Source organism: Dermacentor andersoni, chromosome 7 (genome assembly GCF_023375885.2).
Source record: "Dermacentor andersoni chromosome 7, qqDerAnde1_hic_scaffold, whole genome shotgun sequence".
Lineage (NCBI taxonomy): Eukaryota > Metazoa > Arthropoda > Arachnida > Ixodida > Ixodidae > Dermacentor > Dermacentor andersoni.
In genome coordinates, this window is record NC_092820.1 from 50277119 (window position 1) to 50292852 (window position 15734).

At 47.5% G+C, this 15734-nt stretch overlaps 1 protein-coding gene across 1 annotated transcript in view; it reads left to right on the forward strand.

Moving 5' to 3' along the window:
- LOC140219564 (venom metalloproteinase antarease-like TserMP_B) overlaps positions 1–15510 on the forward strand; it is a 129407-nt gene extending 113897 nt beyond the window's left edge. The window contains exons 8-10 of the mRNA XM_072289451.1: positions 3735–3849; positions 13621–13725; positions 15268–15510. Of these exons, the coding sequence (XP_072145552.1) occupies positions 3735–3849; positions 13621–13725; positions 15268–15510 (463 nt within the window). The remainder of the gene's footprint in view (positions 1–3734; positions 3850–13620; positions 13726–15267) is intronic.
- The last annotated feature ends 224 nt before the right edge of the window (positions 15511–15734 follow it).

Consider the following 15734-nt stretch of genomic DNA (forward strand, 5'->3'; position numbering starts at 1 on the left):
TTGTATAACTCCTGCTTTTTGTGTATGCTCTGTTGCGACTATAATTTTGGTGCAATTACTCACAATGCGCGACTAGTGAGAGCTGCTCCTGCGCAATACATTGGAACAAAGGACAGCGTCATTCAGATGCTTCCCTAGCCATGGCACTTGTACAAACATGTAAACAAAGTTCTTCAATGACAAAGCGTCATTAAAATATTTGTCCTCAAATTGTTCATTTCATGGCCCTTTGCATTCTTCATATCAGCGACATGCACTGGTTTGCTTCTTTAGAACTGATTAGTCTTAAAGTTCATGTGATATTTTCTTTACCAATTAAATAGACAGAAGACATGGAAGCCTTGATGTCCGTTATTTCGGGAACAATTTTTTGGACATACGAGTGTATTCTTTTATTAAAGAATTCGTATTTTAATTGTCTACAGTGCGTAGCGTTTAACAATTCGTTTGCAGCATTTTTGGCAATGGCAATGCAGTTATCATTCATGTATCTGACCCATAGACAAATTAATAACGAGGAGGTCGTGCTGCAATGTGAGCCCCCTCCCCCCCCCCCCCCAACCCTCAACGAAATTTCTGGCTGCGCCACTGACGGTGGCGTAGTGGTTACAGGACGCGGCTCGAATCCCACATCGGCCAGGTACGCACTGGTTCGATTTCCACATGAGTCACGCATTGTCTTAACTTTCTTAAGGCGAGGTGACACAAGAACGTACCTGCCTACTTAACGCAAAGTGCCAAGAATGAGGCAAGGGATGTTTTCAATTCCGACAATTTTGGCATAGTCTTTCTCACAATGAATGTCGATGGTAATGCGCTTAGAATTGAATGACTACAGCGAAAAACGTATTTCTGCCGTCAAAACGAGTTGCGTATGAGGCTTTTACTGCAGTGACAGTCTTCTTTCGCGCTTTCCTATGGCGCTATCTAACGTGGCATATCGGAAACCTGCGCATGGCCTCCGAAATTCATGGCGCCCCGGTGTGCGTGAACGCCAGGAAAAGCCTCATGTGGCAGCCGGTCTCCCGTTTAGCGCTTCTTTGTAAACGCACTGCGCCATCTATTCGAGTTTGTAAAAATTCGGCGCCAAGCCTCCAAGACGCGAAGCGCACCAGCTAACGCCGATAATTGAAGTTAGGTTTGCCGTGCACTCAGTAGTACAAACTCAGTGACCAAAGTTGGCGATTTGTGCACAAAATAGGCGCAGAAATCCAATACGTTCATGGCTAACTCGATAAAGCGTTGGTGTGCAAGGTGTTCATTGAAAAGTTGGCACATGCCAAGGGCATCAGTGGTGCGACATGCTAAGGCGTCAGCTTGATGCTCTTGAAGGACCCTTGTGAAATGGCCTTGATTACCTGATGCTCTAACCATTGGGCCATATACTACACAGTGACCCAGGAAGGTGGGAAAATTTCTTGACACAAACATAGATAGGTAGCAGCAGAACGTATGTGAAGCACCCTATGAATGCTAAGGGAATAAAACAAATAACAGAAAAAATCGCTCGGAAGGACGGTCAGAAGACGAGTTGCGCACCAAGAAAGACACAGCCATCCTATCTCTATTATATAGTCATAAGCTGCCAAACGAGGACTTACATTTCGCTGTAGACCACTATATAAAGCGAGGGCTGAGGACAATAGGCTGTCTCTTTTTTTCTTCGAAAAAGAACCTCCACCTATTTTCCTGTTAGTGCGGCAACTGTTTTATTGCGATATGAAATATAAGGATGGTTCAGGCACATTCGGGCCGCAGACGATACCGTCCTGATGTCCGGCGATCGACGGTGCATGCGGGACTTATGCGTGGACGGTTACAAGATTGCCACAGAGCGCTTAGAGTGTAGTGTGTAGGGTCTAGTGGGCCGAATAACACGCTCCATTCAGACGGCATATAATGAAAAAAAGAAAGGCGCGTTGAGCAATCTCATTTATGGCCGAGTCTTGTACCTGGTTTTAGCGCATCATTGTTGCCGATGCATATATGTTCTCGATTTGGTAACTTACATTGAAAGAAATGATTGCGGACGTCCTTATGTCACATATGTACGCTTGAAACCTAGATTGCTCTGTGCGACCTCTGAGATGTTTGTGTCAATTTAGGGAGCACCGTGTGCTTGTGAGCGCACGCCTCTTCTTATATATTACTTATACTATTAGAATATAGCGCTGCTGAACATGTATTATTGGGCGCGTGAGTCCATTCGAGCGGAAAACGGTGACAGAGACACCGAAGGACAAAAAAAGGTGACAGGGAGAAATCTGTATTCATGTGATTTGCTGGCTCACATGCTTTTATTCTTTTTGAGACAAGTCTTAGCCATATCGTCCTCAATACATATCGTTCTCAGTACATTAATGCTATAGCAGTGCTATGTGTTGCCTCCTTAGGACAGTGTCCCTTTGTCTGCACAGAATAATTCACTGTCCACCATGTTGAGTATCTTCAAACTGATTTTCAAATCATCAGCACTGATCTCCCAGTTATAGACTGAGCCCACCAATATTTTCAATCCTACAAACGGAAGAAATTCACAGCCAGCCTAATCTTTATCACCATTGTTGCAGTTTATCATCTGCCATGGCAATGTACATATATCAAATAGCAGCGACTTGCAAAAGCTTAATTGACATGGCATAACTCTCATTTTTGGTCAAATTGAGTACGCTCAGGCTTTTATTACACAAGTTGTCCCGCGTAATTTCAGCCAATGTTTTAAAAATGAAAGGTACTCCGGCACGAGTCGAACCCTACTGCATAATCTTGGCACTGGCCTAGAGTTAGGCTATCTTTTGTTTGCCCCTCAACTAACGGATTCATCATCATCATCATCAGCCAGGTTACGCCCACTCCAGGACAAAGGCCTCTCCTATACTTCTCCAACTACCCCGGTCGTGTACTAATTGTGGCCATGTTGTCCCTGCAAACTTCTTAATCTCATCTGCCCACCTAACTTTCTGACAGCCCCTGCTACGCTTGCCTTCCCTTGCAATCCACTCCATAACCCTTAATGACCATCGGTTATCTTCCCTTCTCGTTACGTGTCCTGCCCATGCCCATTTCTTTTTCTTGATTTCAACTAAGATGTCATTAACTCTCGTTTGTTTCCTCACTCAGTCTACTCTTTTCTTATCCCTTAACGTTACACCTATCATTCCTCTTTCCATAGCCCGTTGCCCGGTCAGCTCCACACCAGCTCTGACAGGAACTAACGGATTAGTTGCGTTTAATTAATCAACTTTATATGTAGTGGCTGCAGACCCCAATTGTGATACGCAAAGTTGTAGAGCAGCTTGAGAAACCCGCGCAATATGAAAAAGAAAGCCCACGCAATATGAAGAAAGTAATACCACGTGATGAGGCGCTTGCGCTCTGTTATTGTGCTGCTTTCAAGCGTGCGCTTGATAAACAAGACGGATGCATCGAGACTTTCCTGCGACAGAGCGTTATGCCTGGTGTAGGTATCTGGGCATGCGCCTCTTATCAGATAAAGGCAGAAATGCCTTGTCGCATCTCCTTTTCATTTTTATCGTGATATGTACATTCTTACCCACATGTAATTGCCTGCTCGTCTGCCCTACATTTTCATCATGCAATTCATAACTTTTTTAGCCTGCAAATTGTCATCACCGGTGTGATAGGTTAATGATACTTAGTGCCTTTGCTATATTATGCAGCAAGAACTGTCCTGCTCTGATTTCGCTTTCGTGATTGTTTGTTTATTGTTGCAGACATCTACGATGTGTGAAGAAAGAAACGTCCAGTACTCCACCGAAGCCTCTTCCAGCGCCCCCGAAAGTTTCTAAATCGCAGTTTTGTGCGGCACATCGGTCGACTAGCTGTGGTGTAAGTACTTCTATCTCTGCATATGACAGGCGCCTTTTAGCGCTTGCGTGTTGCATGCTCTATCCATAGTTGTAGGCACGTGAGTCAATCGACAGGCTTATGGAAACATTTTAAACAACTCTGTAGGAAGCTTCTGTGAACGCAACATTTAGTAAGACATCTGGATTTTTTTTTACTTCTTCTAGACATTGCAAAACTCTGTGGAAGAACACTGGACAATATTTTGTATGGTATCGCATTTGCCTTTTTTCTGAATTTTTCATGCTTGTTTAGACAGCCAATGTACGAAGACTGTGGTCTATTTTGTTAGTACATAAGCTACCATTATGAAATTGAAGTATAGATGTTGTACGTGTCATTTTGTTCACCTCCAGCATATTCCGCGTATTACGTCGTCAGTTTCTCATTTCACATGGCACTCGCAGTCCCGTCCCACCAAGCATCAGGACAGATTAGCACCTCTTGCGTTGGACTCGCCACGAAAACAGATGAGCAACACTTTCTTCCTGCGTAGCATATAAGTCTCGGATATCTTTTTGCCTGAGGTTGCTCACTTCATATCGAGCAAAACAGAATTCTGTCACTTGGTTAAACCTCTCGGGAAACTATACCACCCTCTCTCAGTATAAACGAGAAAAGAATGGGTTAACCGATGGGCCAGATTTTAATAGGCCTATCATAAGAAGCCAACAAACACTGACACCAAGGAAAACATAGGGGAAATCACTTGTGCTTAATAAATGAAACAAAGAAGCAATAAATAATTGGAAATGAAAGTGGATGAAAAAACTACTTGCCGCAGGTGGGGAACGATCCCACAACATTCGAAGTTTGTGGGATAGTTCCCCACCGGCGGCGGTGGTAGTCGTGATCTGTAACTGCTTACGCACATGACAATTCAGCATACATCAAGATTTTCAATTTAGGTGGATAAAGTCGCCGTAATGTAAGCGAGACGGAGGGGGTTGATCACTGGGTTTACAGAGGCGAGTAAGTTCTAAGCGCAGGACACCGGTGAACGAATCAGTGAGAGCGGAATCAGCAGAAAGAAAATAAAATCCCAGTATAAGGTCGGAAGTGCACTACGCAAAGACCATAAAAATAACAACTACCTGGTGTCCAGCAACGGTAAGCCGAGCTGTGCGCATCCAAACAACGACTGTGACACAGTGAGCGACACGTACGACTCGGGTCGCAGGAGGTGTAAGGATTTTCATACGTCGACAAAAACTGGCACTTATGACAGAGACGTGTGCCCCAGTATAAACCAACGCTCTGACAGGAACGCCGTCGGCATGGACTTTAAGGTTGTTCTGGTGGGCACGTAAAGAAAACAGAGGATTTTCGGATAAGGGCGAGAGTGCAGCTTCACCTCCATAAGCTGCGCAATCTTGTTTTCCGGCAAAAATCAACGACTCTAACATGGCGAACGAGCGCTTTGGCGAGTCGGTTACGAGATGGACGGCGAAGCGCGGGAGTTGATTAGGCGTAGTGCGTACCTTGCTCAGGCACATTGGGTGCAGATAATTCGGTACGGCCCTGATAGCAGCTTTCACTAAGGAAGGGACCAGAGTAAGCGTGAAATGGGCTAGGGGACTGAGAGGGACACTGGCTGCGGCAATAGCGAGCAATGGGCCCAGATCAGCTGCAGTGCAAACAGGAAGGTTTATCATTGCCAGTTCTCCATTCCGACGGTCTCCTGGAATGATGAAGGGCGTAGCGTCCGTGATGTTCCCTCCCCGCGGAGTCTAGGACAGCGTCAGGAGCGTCCATGGCGCAGACAGTACAGAAGATGCCAAGGTTCGCAAATTCCTTGCGGAAAACGGCCCGGATCAATGAAGCAGCCGGTGTTGAGGTGGCGGATACCCTGGCTCTATTGGAAGGCGGGTATAGAGCCTCGAGTTCTTGGTACACTATGCTCGTCACGTCGCCTGATGTGGGTGGTTAACGAGGAGTTAGCTTACAGGACGACGTTGCAGCGACATGCGACATTGGTTCACGCGCAAGCAGCCTATTCTTCGTAGTCGACAGTCTCACCGGCACCCTCCTCGTCGCCGACGCCGCAGCCGAGCTGTCTATGGTGCCCGAAACTACCGCAAATCGCCAAAGCTGCAAGTCCACACACACGCACCACGCAGTGAACAACACTGCCAACGCGTCGTATAGGCTCCGGTCAATAACGCTTGACATCGGTCTCCGGCGCTTGCACAGATGGGTGGTTGTGATCGGCGACGTCAGCTTTGCCATACTGGGAGCGGACTTCGTCAGCCATTTCAGCAGAGGTGTGAGTGTTCTCGATTGGCGCCTAAAGGATAACGTTGAAGTGAACGTCCGTCATTTCGCTGTCCACGTTCCTTGGAAATGCAGTTTGCCGCGCCGTGGCGGTCACTGCCCTTTGCTCCCCTCACCGTGCATAAACGTGGAGGTCATTGCACCCTGCTCGCCCTACAGGGTCGTCACAGTGGCCACTCGACCAATTTGCTTTTTCTTTTGAATAAAGCCAGTCTACTCTCCATTCTCAGCCTGTGGAAACGTGTATTTCTTGCCTCCGCTAAACCGAGCTCCCAACGAGTGGTGACCCAGCACATTTACGTTTTTTTTTTTCGAACACTAGCTGAGGGCGACGCTGCTGCTACTCCTGTTTACAGAGAAAACGACACGAATACGTCTCCTGTCATGACGCAGCACTTCAGCTTCCCAGCTTTTAGCTCAAGAATCCTCAACTTTACTTTATGCAAGTGGAGGCCCGTTTTCACCTCCGGCGCATCACTTCACAGTCACCAATGTAACTACACGTCGTCGTCGCACTACCCTCCGACAACTCCGATGCCATAGGCGATTTGCTAACTGGTTTACCTTCGGCAACAGCCTAGGAACGACCTGAAAGGCAAGGTCCTGCAGCGGCTCGAGCCATCGGAATAGAATAATAGGCTTTAACAGATCCTCTCCGAAGAACTCGGCATCCATCGACCGTCACAACTGCTGCACTGGTTGCGTCAGTTGCTGGGTGGCCACTGCGCAAACAAAAGCCGGCTTCCAATTTTGCGCGGCTGTTCTTGACGCACCTCCCACACTTCTCACGCAAGGTGCTGGCGGGTTCCGACGAGACGAGTCTCGATCGGCTAGCTGCACTCGCTGACTGCATATGCGACTGATCGTCTGCGGCAGAGCTACGTATCGCCGCTGCAAGAGTCTTCGAGCCAGGAGACTGAACTCTCGCTCCTGGAAGAAATAGTCGACCACTTTATCAGCGCACTGGAGAAGCTGAGGATAGGTGGCAACATGGGCGACCAACTTCATCGCAAGCATTCGCATTCGCAGGCTCGCAGCGCACATAGAGTCTCGCCGCGGCACTTTTGCTAGTAACATCGTCGCCTTTGCGAACATGCAACAAGAAAGTCGCTGCACCCAGCAGTGTGTAATGGGTGCCTCCAGTCTATTCCAATTCCATTCCGGAGACTTAGAACTTCCCGCAATTCTGTTCCATTTAATTCCTCGGAATAACAAAACCCTAGCCCATTCCCACTCCGTGGATGGCCGGGCAGTTCAAATCCATTCCGGCAATACCAGTCCTGTAATATAATGACGGATGCTTCAGCGGTTACTTGTAAATAAAAAAAAATTGAGATAAAACAATTGCCTTCTACCTAGCTATGTGTTGCGCTTCAATATCATGAGCTGCTCGAAGTAGATGCTTGGCAGACGACTTCGCTTCGCTGTCACTATCAGGGATGACGAAGAAACGCGTTCCACGTCAGCTGACGTCGCATTCACAGTGCAAACTACCCTTGCAAGGCGGGAAAATAAGGGAAAGCGGCCAGCGCTCGCTTTCAAATAAGTCAGCGGCTTAACCATGTCTCCGCAAGTGGCATATCTAAGGTAAAGAGAAAATTTCCCTGCAATGGATCCAGGCATATTGTCTTGGTGGGTACTTTCCTTTTGCCGTGATGTTTTTATACTCGCGGACAACATTCCGTGGCAATGAGGGGCAAGCTACAGGCGCGTGGCTGCTGCACAAGTGTTACGGCGCATGGTAGTCCGCCAGCGTTTGACAGTGCTCTTGGTTGCTCGAAACAGACGCTGAATCGACGCAGCTTCGAATGGGACGGTTTCTCGTTTAGCCAGGCGCGTAAGGGAAGTGCCGCAGAATAAGTAAACTTTCACATTCAGTGGTGTGTTTTATCTTATTTACATGTTGCTAATAACGTATTTGCATTTTCCCTCCCCCAGTTGATGCGAACGTGGATGAAAACACGGGACTCTTTTCAGAACCGCTCTCGCTAGTGGGCGCTTTGCCTGGGTAGCTTTCCCTTCATTGCCACAGAAAGTTGTCCGCGAGTATAATCCTCAGACCGCTGAGTCTTGCTTCAGAATATGCATTTGTGACAGTGCTGGCGCTTTCCTGCCCTTACAAAACACACCCACTCCCGAGCACCACAGAACGCATCTCTGCAAAGAAGTGTACTTTGCTTAATATTGCCGCAAGAGAAACTTTGATATTTCGCAATGCTCTAAGCGAAAGCCCAACTGTCTCGTGCCCTTTCTGCAAAACTCCGTGGCTTACTCTACAGGGGAGATAATCTCAGTCAAGTCTGTCGCCAGCCTCAGTTGATGCTTAACCACTTTAGCCTTCGTAGATGCGTGCAGAGTTTGTGTAAGGCCTGGATGACTCGGAAAAGTGGTAAGGAGCTTTCTCAGCATATTGGCGAACTTACTGCGTTTGTGAGCCGCTGGGCGCAGGAGCCAGTGTAGCACTGCGTTATGGAAGCGCTTTTTATTACCACTACAAGGCTGGAAAGGAGGGTGGGTTTGGTAGCACAGAAAGCCGAGAGAGATGCTTCGAAGCACTGTCTACCATCCACAGTATGAGCGAGCCACTAGATGAACCGTTGGTCTTTTCTGGCCGCTAACTAACGCCAGCGCGGCGGCGGCGCCACCGGGTCCCTCCCCCTATCCTAGAACAGAGTGAACGTGGGTTTTCTTCAGCGCGAATCGTCTCGTCGGGGCTCGGCGATGCGCCGCCGTGACCGCAGTTACGTGGTCTCTCTTGCATCGGCTGGCTTCCCAAGCCAATGATTTATAATGTTTATTCTCTCTCTATCTGTGTGGAGAGAGAGGCCGCAGAGTTCACCCTGTACGACTCTTTGCTGCGCTGACCTGCGGACCTTAGTCTACATAGTTTTGGGGCGTCTGTTTGTCTAGAAAGGGGACACAGTATTGCAAAAGGGTTGGGGGAGGGGGAGGAGTACGAGCTGAGATGGCGCGCAAGCTGGTATGCGAAAACATGCAGCGCACACCAGCATCGCACCAGCGACAATACGCATCCGAACTTAAACAAGTTCTTTTTCGGATGTGTGTCCGAGTCGTCGACGGCTACAGTAGCAAAAACAAAGAAGCAAAAGATAGGCTGGCAGTAGGCGGCCGGGGAGAAGGTTTCGCCGAGGTAAAAAAAGGTCACAAGACGTAAGGAAGGAGGGGGGTATGCTCCTGCCATAGCTCCGTACGACAGATACCAACGGCATAGAGCTACGGTTATGCGAAGAATCTAGACAAACTTCGGAGCAACCAAGTCTATAAGGACACAATCGTAGTAGGCGCGTTGTCTATAAACGTGCCGTTCTTGTAATCAGCCAAGCCATATTAAAGATACTGCTTTATTGTTGAATCCTAGGCTTTCACTTACTGATGTTTAAGCGTGGGCTAGTTGGTTATTCGGCATATTCTGACGAAAAAAAAGGTTAGACGAAGAAAACACTCCATTTTCAAAAAAAAAAAAACGTAATTCCGTTCTCATTCCATTCCTCCAAGCTTTGTCGCCATCCAGTTCCGTCCATTCCGGGGTCGGTAAAATAGGGAACGATTCCGGAGACATTCAAATTCTGGAGTGGTAACTCCGCAACACTGGAACCCAGCTTTATTCGCGGAGAGGAATCTAACCGGCCAGTCGCTAATGGCGGGGCATGTGACATTGACGCTTCAGGAAGCCGCTCATTCTTCGTAGTCGCCCGCATAACCGACACCCGCCTCCTCGTCGATACCGGAGCCGAGTTCTCTATCGTTCCTGCCACGGCCACAGATCGCCAACGCCGCAAGTCCACACCACCGCCGAATGCGGTGAACTGCACTGTCATCGCCTCGTATGGGTTTCGGTTAATAATGATAGACGTCGGACTGCACTTGCACAGATGGGTGTTTGTGATCGTCGAAGTCAGCTTTGCCATACTCGGTGCGGACTTCCTCAACCATTTCAACTTAGATGTGAGTGTTGGCGATTGGCGCCTAAACGATAACGTCACATGCCTCGACGTACTTGGCCTGCAGTCCAACCTTACCTCATCAGGCATCGCTACGTTTCAGCCAGTCTCAGCGTACGATAGGATAGTTGTTCAGTACCCACCACTCACGAAGCCCCGAAACGATGTGCTGGCCGTGAAGCACAAGGTCATGCATCATATCACCACCACCGGACCACCGGCGCGCGCTCTAAGTTCGAGAGCATGCTTCAGCTCAGCGTTATTCGGCCTTCTTTCAGCAATTGGTCTTCACCTTTCCATGTGGTTGTAAAGCAGGACATTGGTGACTGGCGGCCTTGTGCAGATTACCGAGCTTTAAATGCCGTCACTACTCTGTACCAATTTCCCCTTCGCCACACACACGACATCAGCGCTCCTCTCGCAGGAACTGAGATATGCAGCAAGATTGACTTGATGAGCGCGTAATTACCAAATTCCTGTCGAACCCAGCGACATTGCGAAGGCAGGAATCACTACTCTATTAGGGCTATTGGAGTTTGTCCGTATGCCTTACGCTTTGAAGAATGCGGCGTAAACTTTTCGAAGATTCATCGATGAGTTTACACTCCAGAAATATTCACCCTTCTCAAAGCATGCGTTTGCATTTTTATACACGCTTAATCTAAGCGTGATATTTCTCCACACTTACCGATGACGCTAACTAGGAGGGATCAGCAACTCCTCTTATGGCTTAGCAGGCGTGACAGGGATCCCTGTTCCCCCCGCTTATTATGGCGTGACACTTATGCTCGCTTAGAGACTGCGCCCGAGGGGAAAGGGTGCTGGAGTGAGGAGAATCCCCCAGCCACCCTCGCCTCTCCTCTGCATGCGCAGGAAGCACAAAGAAGCACCGGCTCTTGTCAGTTTGGGTCGCTTTGTTGACCGAGCTCTTCGCAGCTCTTCAACTTCTACTTCGCCTGTGCAGACTGCGACGCTCCAAAACGCTATGGCAGTGCCAGCAGGGCGGCTCAGTAGAAGCTGAATAAGCTGCACAGAGATTGCACAAGACGCTCCCGCCGGTGGCACTGAAAGTATACCAGTAAGAAGGGGCTTTAAGCCCTGGCACATTTCAACGACACCAAGCAATGTAAAACGTAAACAAGTCCGATCAGTACCCTTGCACAAAAGGACGCAGGCCCTTTCAACCGCGCTCTGCGGCACCGCGCCTTCGAAGTTAGCGAGCCGTGGGCTGCATAGGGAAGTCAGGACAACATTGTCCATATTAACATCTCCATATCATAGCATTCTTTTCCCGATGGTTGTCCCAGAATAACTGATCAAATTAATTTTTTACTTACCTCTTTCTCTAAGAAATCCGAATATTCTAAGCAGCGAAACAAACATGAGACATACTTCTTCCTGAGATAAACCTTTTATTAAAAGTAGTCATACCAGAGGATGGTATACAATGAAACATTGATGTGTAAAAACAAACGCTATAGAGCCAGAGCATTTTCAGCTCGCTGAAAAAGCCTACGTCCTTATATTTATTTATGTATTTATTTATTTGGCTTATCCTCAGGGCCATTACGGCATTATAGAGGGGTGTGGTTACAAGCGAAACAGGTAAATTCAACTAACACGAGTTAGTAAAGCAGAATATATACTTATATAACACAGTGACCGGTAGTTTAACCCAATATCTGAATTTTATCTTTCGTCATATGCGACAACCACGGCCACATCTGTAGCACGAACGAGAACCGCGGTACGAGGCAAGTCTAACTCGGAGCCTGCCTCTGGCCGCCGCTCCAGCGGATGCTATACGGCTTCACAGCATCACGTGCCTCGCAGTCTGAATGCCACGAATGACAGCATTCCTTTCTTTGTGCAAATCGAGGCGATGACGAAAACAAAAAATGTTCTCAAAAGGGCACACTTTGCGATCGTCGGCGTTTGTTTATGAAGCACTGTGTGTCACGGCTTAGCTTCTAAGTTAGGCCCATCAGCACCATTAGCCCTTCATCGGCACCGAGTCGGCACCGGACAAGGAGGTTAAAGAAGACTGCTGGAGTGGAAGTCCCCTATACCAGCCTATGGGCTCGGGTGAAGCCAATGGCGGCCATCTTGCGGGAGGCAAGAAGCGGCCTGCCACGAGCTTCGCAGCGCTGCTCGCCGCCTTTTCCCGCGGTTTTTGCTTGCTTAATGGATTTCCAAGCACTAATGCAACACTTTGGGCGATGAGGCGAGCCATACTGGAGATCTCCAGATCGAACATATCGGAGTTCTGGGGCATTCTTCTATTTTACCGTTATGCAGTTGGCACAAAGGGGAAAACAAATTCGCGGAATAACTAGCGTTTATTCGTCTTTAATGCAGTGTATAAAGTTATCAGTCATGAAAGTTGTCAGAACAAAAAACAACTAATAATTGAATACGAAGCACGGGAAATAGCAGTACACGCAACGAACATAAGTATTAATTATCTTCATTATCATCAGGTGTTGCCGGTGGTTTAACATCCTCATTGCATAGAGGGTCTCGAAACTTTGGTGGCGGCGGTTTCCTTTAGCCCGAAATATAGAATTTTCCTTTATTTTAGAGCAAGGCAGTGCTAATCTGCAGCCTTTTTTACACGAGAAGGATAACGCCGACATGTCAGCTGCTTGTACGTCGACATTCATAAAAACACCCGAGCGCGCTAGCACATTTTGGGATCCACACAGCACCGCGCAGGGCAAGATACGACCATCCGAAACACATAAGCTTCGGTGACTGGCATGCTTTGGCACATCCTTCCAATCAAGACGGCGCCGCGGCGGCTTCACTTGATGGGCGCTCCCTGCACCCCGGCAGCTTTTCTTGAACCTCCTTGGCACCGACAGGCACCGGAGGTCCGGTCACGTGGTCGACACGTGATCTTTCCGCCACCTGGCCGTTGCTCGCTGCGCCGTTGCGAGAAGCGTGCAGCTAATAAATTTCATAACTATTACACACTGCGCACATTACAAGACCTGAACGAAGTTTGTCTATTCTTCGACCGTGTTTTTTAGTGTGCGCTGTGTGTAATAGTTATGAAGATGTACCGACTCGTCCAACTAGCTTCCATACGCTAATAAATTTATTCCTTCAGGAAATGCAAGTTTCGTCAAATTCCGAAAGCGGGAGGAAATAGTTGTGCGCAGCACAATGCCCCACGCACAAGTCGCTGCAGCAAAGTGCGTTGCATTTACATCGTGTTCACAAAATTTACCCCAAAAATAGGTTGCCGATTGTCCGGGATAGCGGGGTCAATTAGAAGATGAATTAGTTGCATTGATAATCTAGGCAGACTTAACCAAATGAAAAGAACAGTCTCTTGTGTCCGAAAATTTGTTGGGAGGGAGGAGGCTGCAAACTCATGTCGCGTTCACGTGAGAATATTTTGTGCATATCAATTAGAGATCCCTCAGCAGTGTTCCCGCTGTACTGTAACATTGTCCCGAGTTTTTTTCAGCTTCCCATTTGATTAATATACACCTACTTATCTTCAATTCAGGATGAAGACTGCTATGTTTACTGCTGTAAGAAATTACGTGAAGACGTTTATTCTGCACCAGATGGAGTTGAATGCAACAGTGACGGGATAGGCTTGAACAAAAGGGTGAGATACATGTTATATTACCACAAAGGCGATAGACTGAGGCACTTTGGCGCCTTGAGTGACTGCCCTTGAGTTTTACGTGTTCATTCAGATTTCTTGTATCGATGCCTCTTAACGCGCTTTTTCTTCATCCTAACATACACATATCACCGTGACTCATTTCGGCATTAACGCTATCATTTTTTGCACAAACGTTTACTCTCACCTCGCTTTTCTTTACAGGGATTTGGATACGTTATTAGGACAATTTGTGCTGCAGTACATGTTTAAAAATTCGTGTGTCATACCTTCTTGCCATCCTCTCTGAGCACGCCACATGCTATCTCCATGTCTTTTTCCGCTTAAACATGATGGCTTAACTTTGGAAAAAATGCGGCCCGTCTTAAATTGGGTACCTCGCTAAGTGCGCCAATTTTCGCGTAATAAACTGTTTTGCAATGATAGAAGTGCCTCACGAGTATCGTATTGCGAACGCACACAACACTAATAATCAAAAACGCGTTGTTGAACAACTTTCAAAAGCCAGAGTAAAAGACACAGCAGCTCTTTATGATGCGGCCACCTTCTACAGCCGCACTGGTGTACATACCAGAAATATGTGTCACTCTTAATTGTGCGCGTTATCTTTCCTGCTGCTCATTGTCACCTTCATTATAATAATTCATTTATTTGTTATTGACGCACTGGGGATCTAATTTCAATTTGTGACAGGGCGTGCACTGAGGAAACAAACATGTTTGCCAAATGCCCTGCCATAATGCTTGTGGCATAAAAAATAGGCAGAGAAACGTATAGAGAACGACAAACCTGTACAATAGGAATAAATTATTTTAATAAAAGTAATCATAGCTGAAATATCCAAACAAGGTGCGTTAAGTAATCATATAGCGTAACACAGTCAGACGCTTGGGAAACAGCAGGCAAACAAGCATTCAGCGTTGCAAACAGCATTTCGTAACAAACAGTGTGAATAATAAAAGTACGAGCTCAACAGTAACTTCTAGCATGGGGAGCCCGAAATGACTGAGATTCATGCTCGCGAAGAAATAAATTTTCAAGTAATGGCAAATGCTTCGCTAGTGGCAAAATGTCTATTATTGTTAAAGGTAAACTTTCGCATTGCCTTATCGAAAGTGGGAAACAAAAAAGAAAGGTGAAGCAACTGATAGAGAAATGGTATACCTTTACGGCACACATTTATTTCCGATGTCTTGTTTTAAAGCTAGTAGTAGCAGTATTGCTTAAATTTTACGTGCGTAACTTGTTCTAAAATATTCGTCGGTGTACGTTCAGTCCCGTGAGTGTGGCGGGCTTCTTGAACATCAAATCCTGCTGTTTGCAATGGCACCAAAGTGCTAGCGTCGATGAGAGCCCGTCCGCCGATATTTAGTCTACTTTACGGCAGATTGTGCGCAAAGAATTGCTGCGACCCAAGGTACTTGAGCCCAACGTCATGCAACAAACTGATGCTTATTACCCGCAATGAATGGCGCCTGCAGCACCCTGCGCTTTGTTGCAGCGGGCGGCTGGTGTCACGCACAGGAGCGCCTCACAATCTCACAGGAGCACCTTGCCAACCGTCGGTATGTGTCACAGATATCAACCACAAAGAAGCTCCATGACTTACGCACGAACACCGACTTGGAGAACACCCTCACCTCGGCAGGTTTGCACGCACACAGACCATACCTCCTGTGCAGCAGCCTCAGCCACTTCACTCTGATACACGACGCTTCCTCGTCTGAGCGCTTCGAGGAGCAGTTCATTGATCGTCGATGCATGTGAGCTATAGCTGCGGCGACTTGGGTCAAATTGCCAGGTACTACAATCACCTCCAAGTACAGAGGTTCCACCGATCGACGATGTCTTGGTGGTACCACGCTCCGCTTGAGAAACATATTCGCCCTCGCACACATATCCAGGCAAATTGCCTCATCAGCCCATGGAACCGCTCAGGGACGTTTCTCCAGCACCCGATCGCAGCTTGACACCACCACCTACTCCTCGAG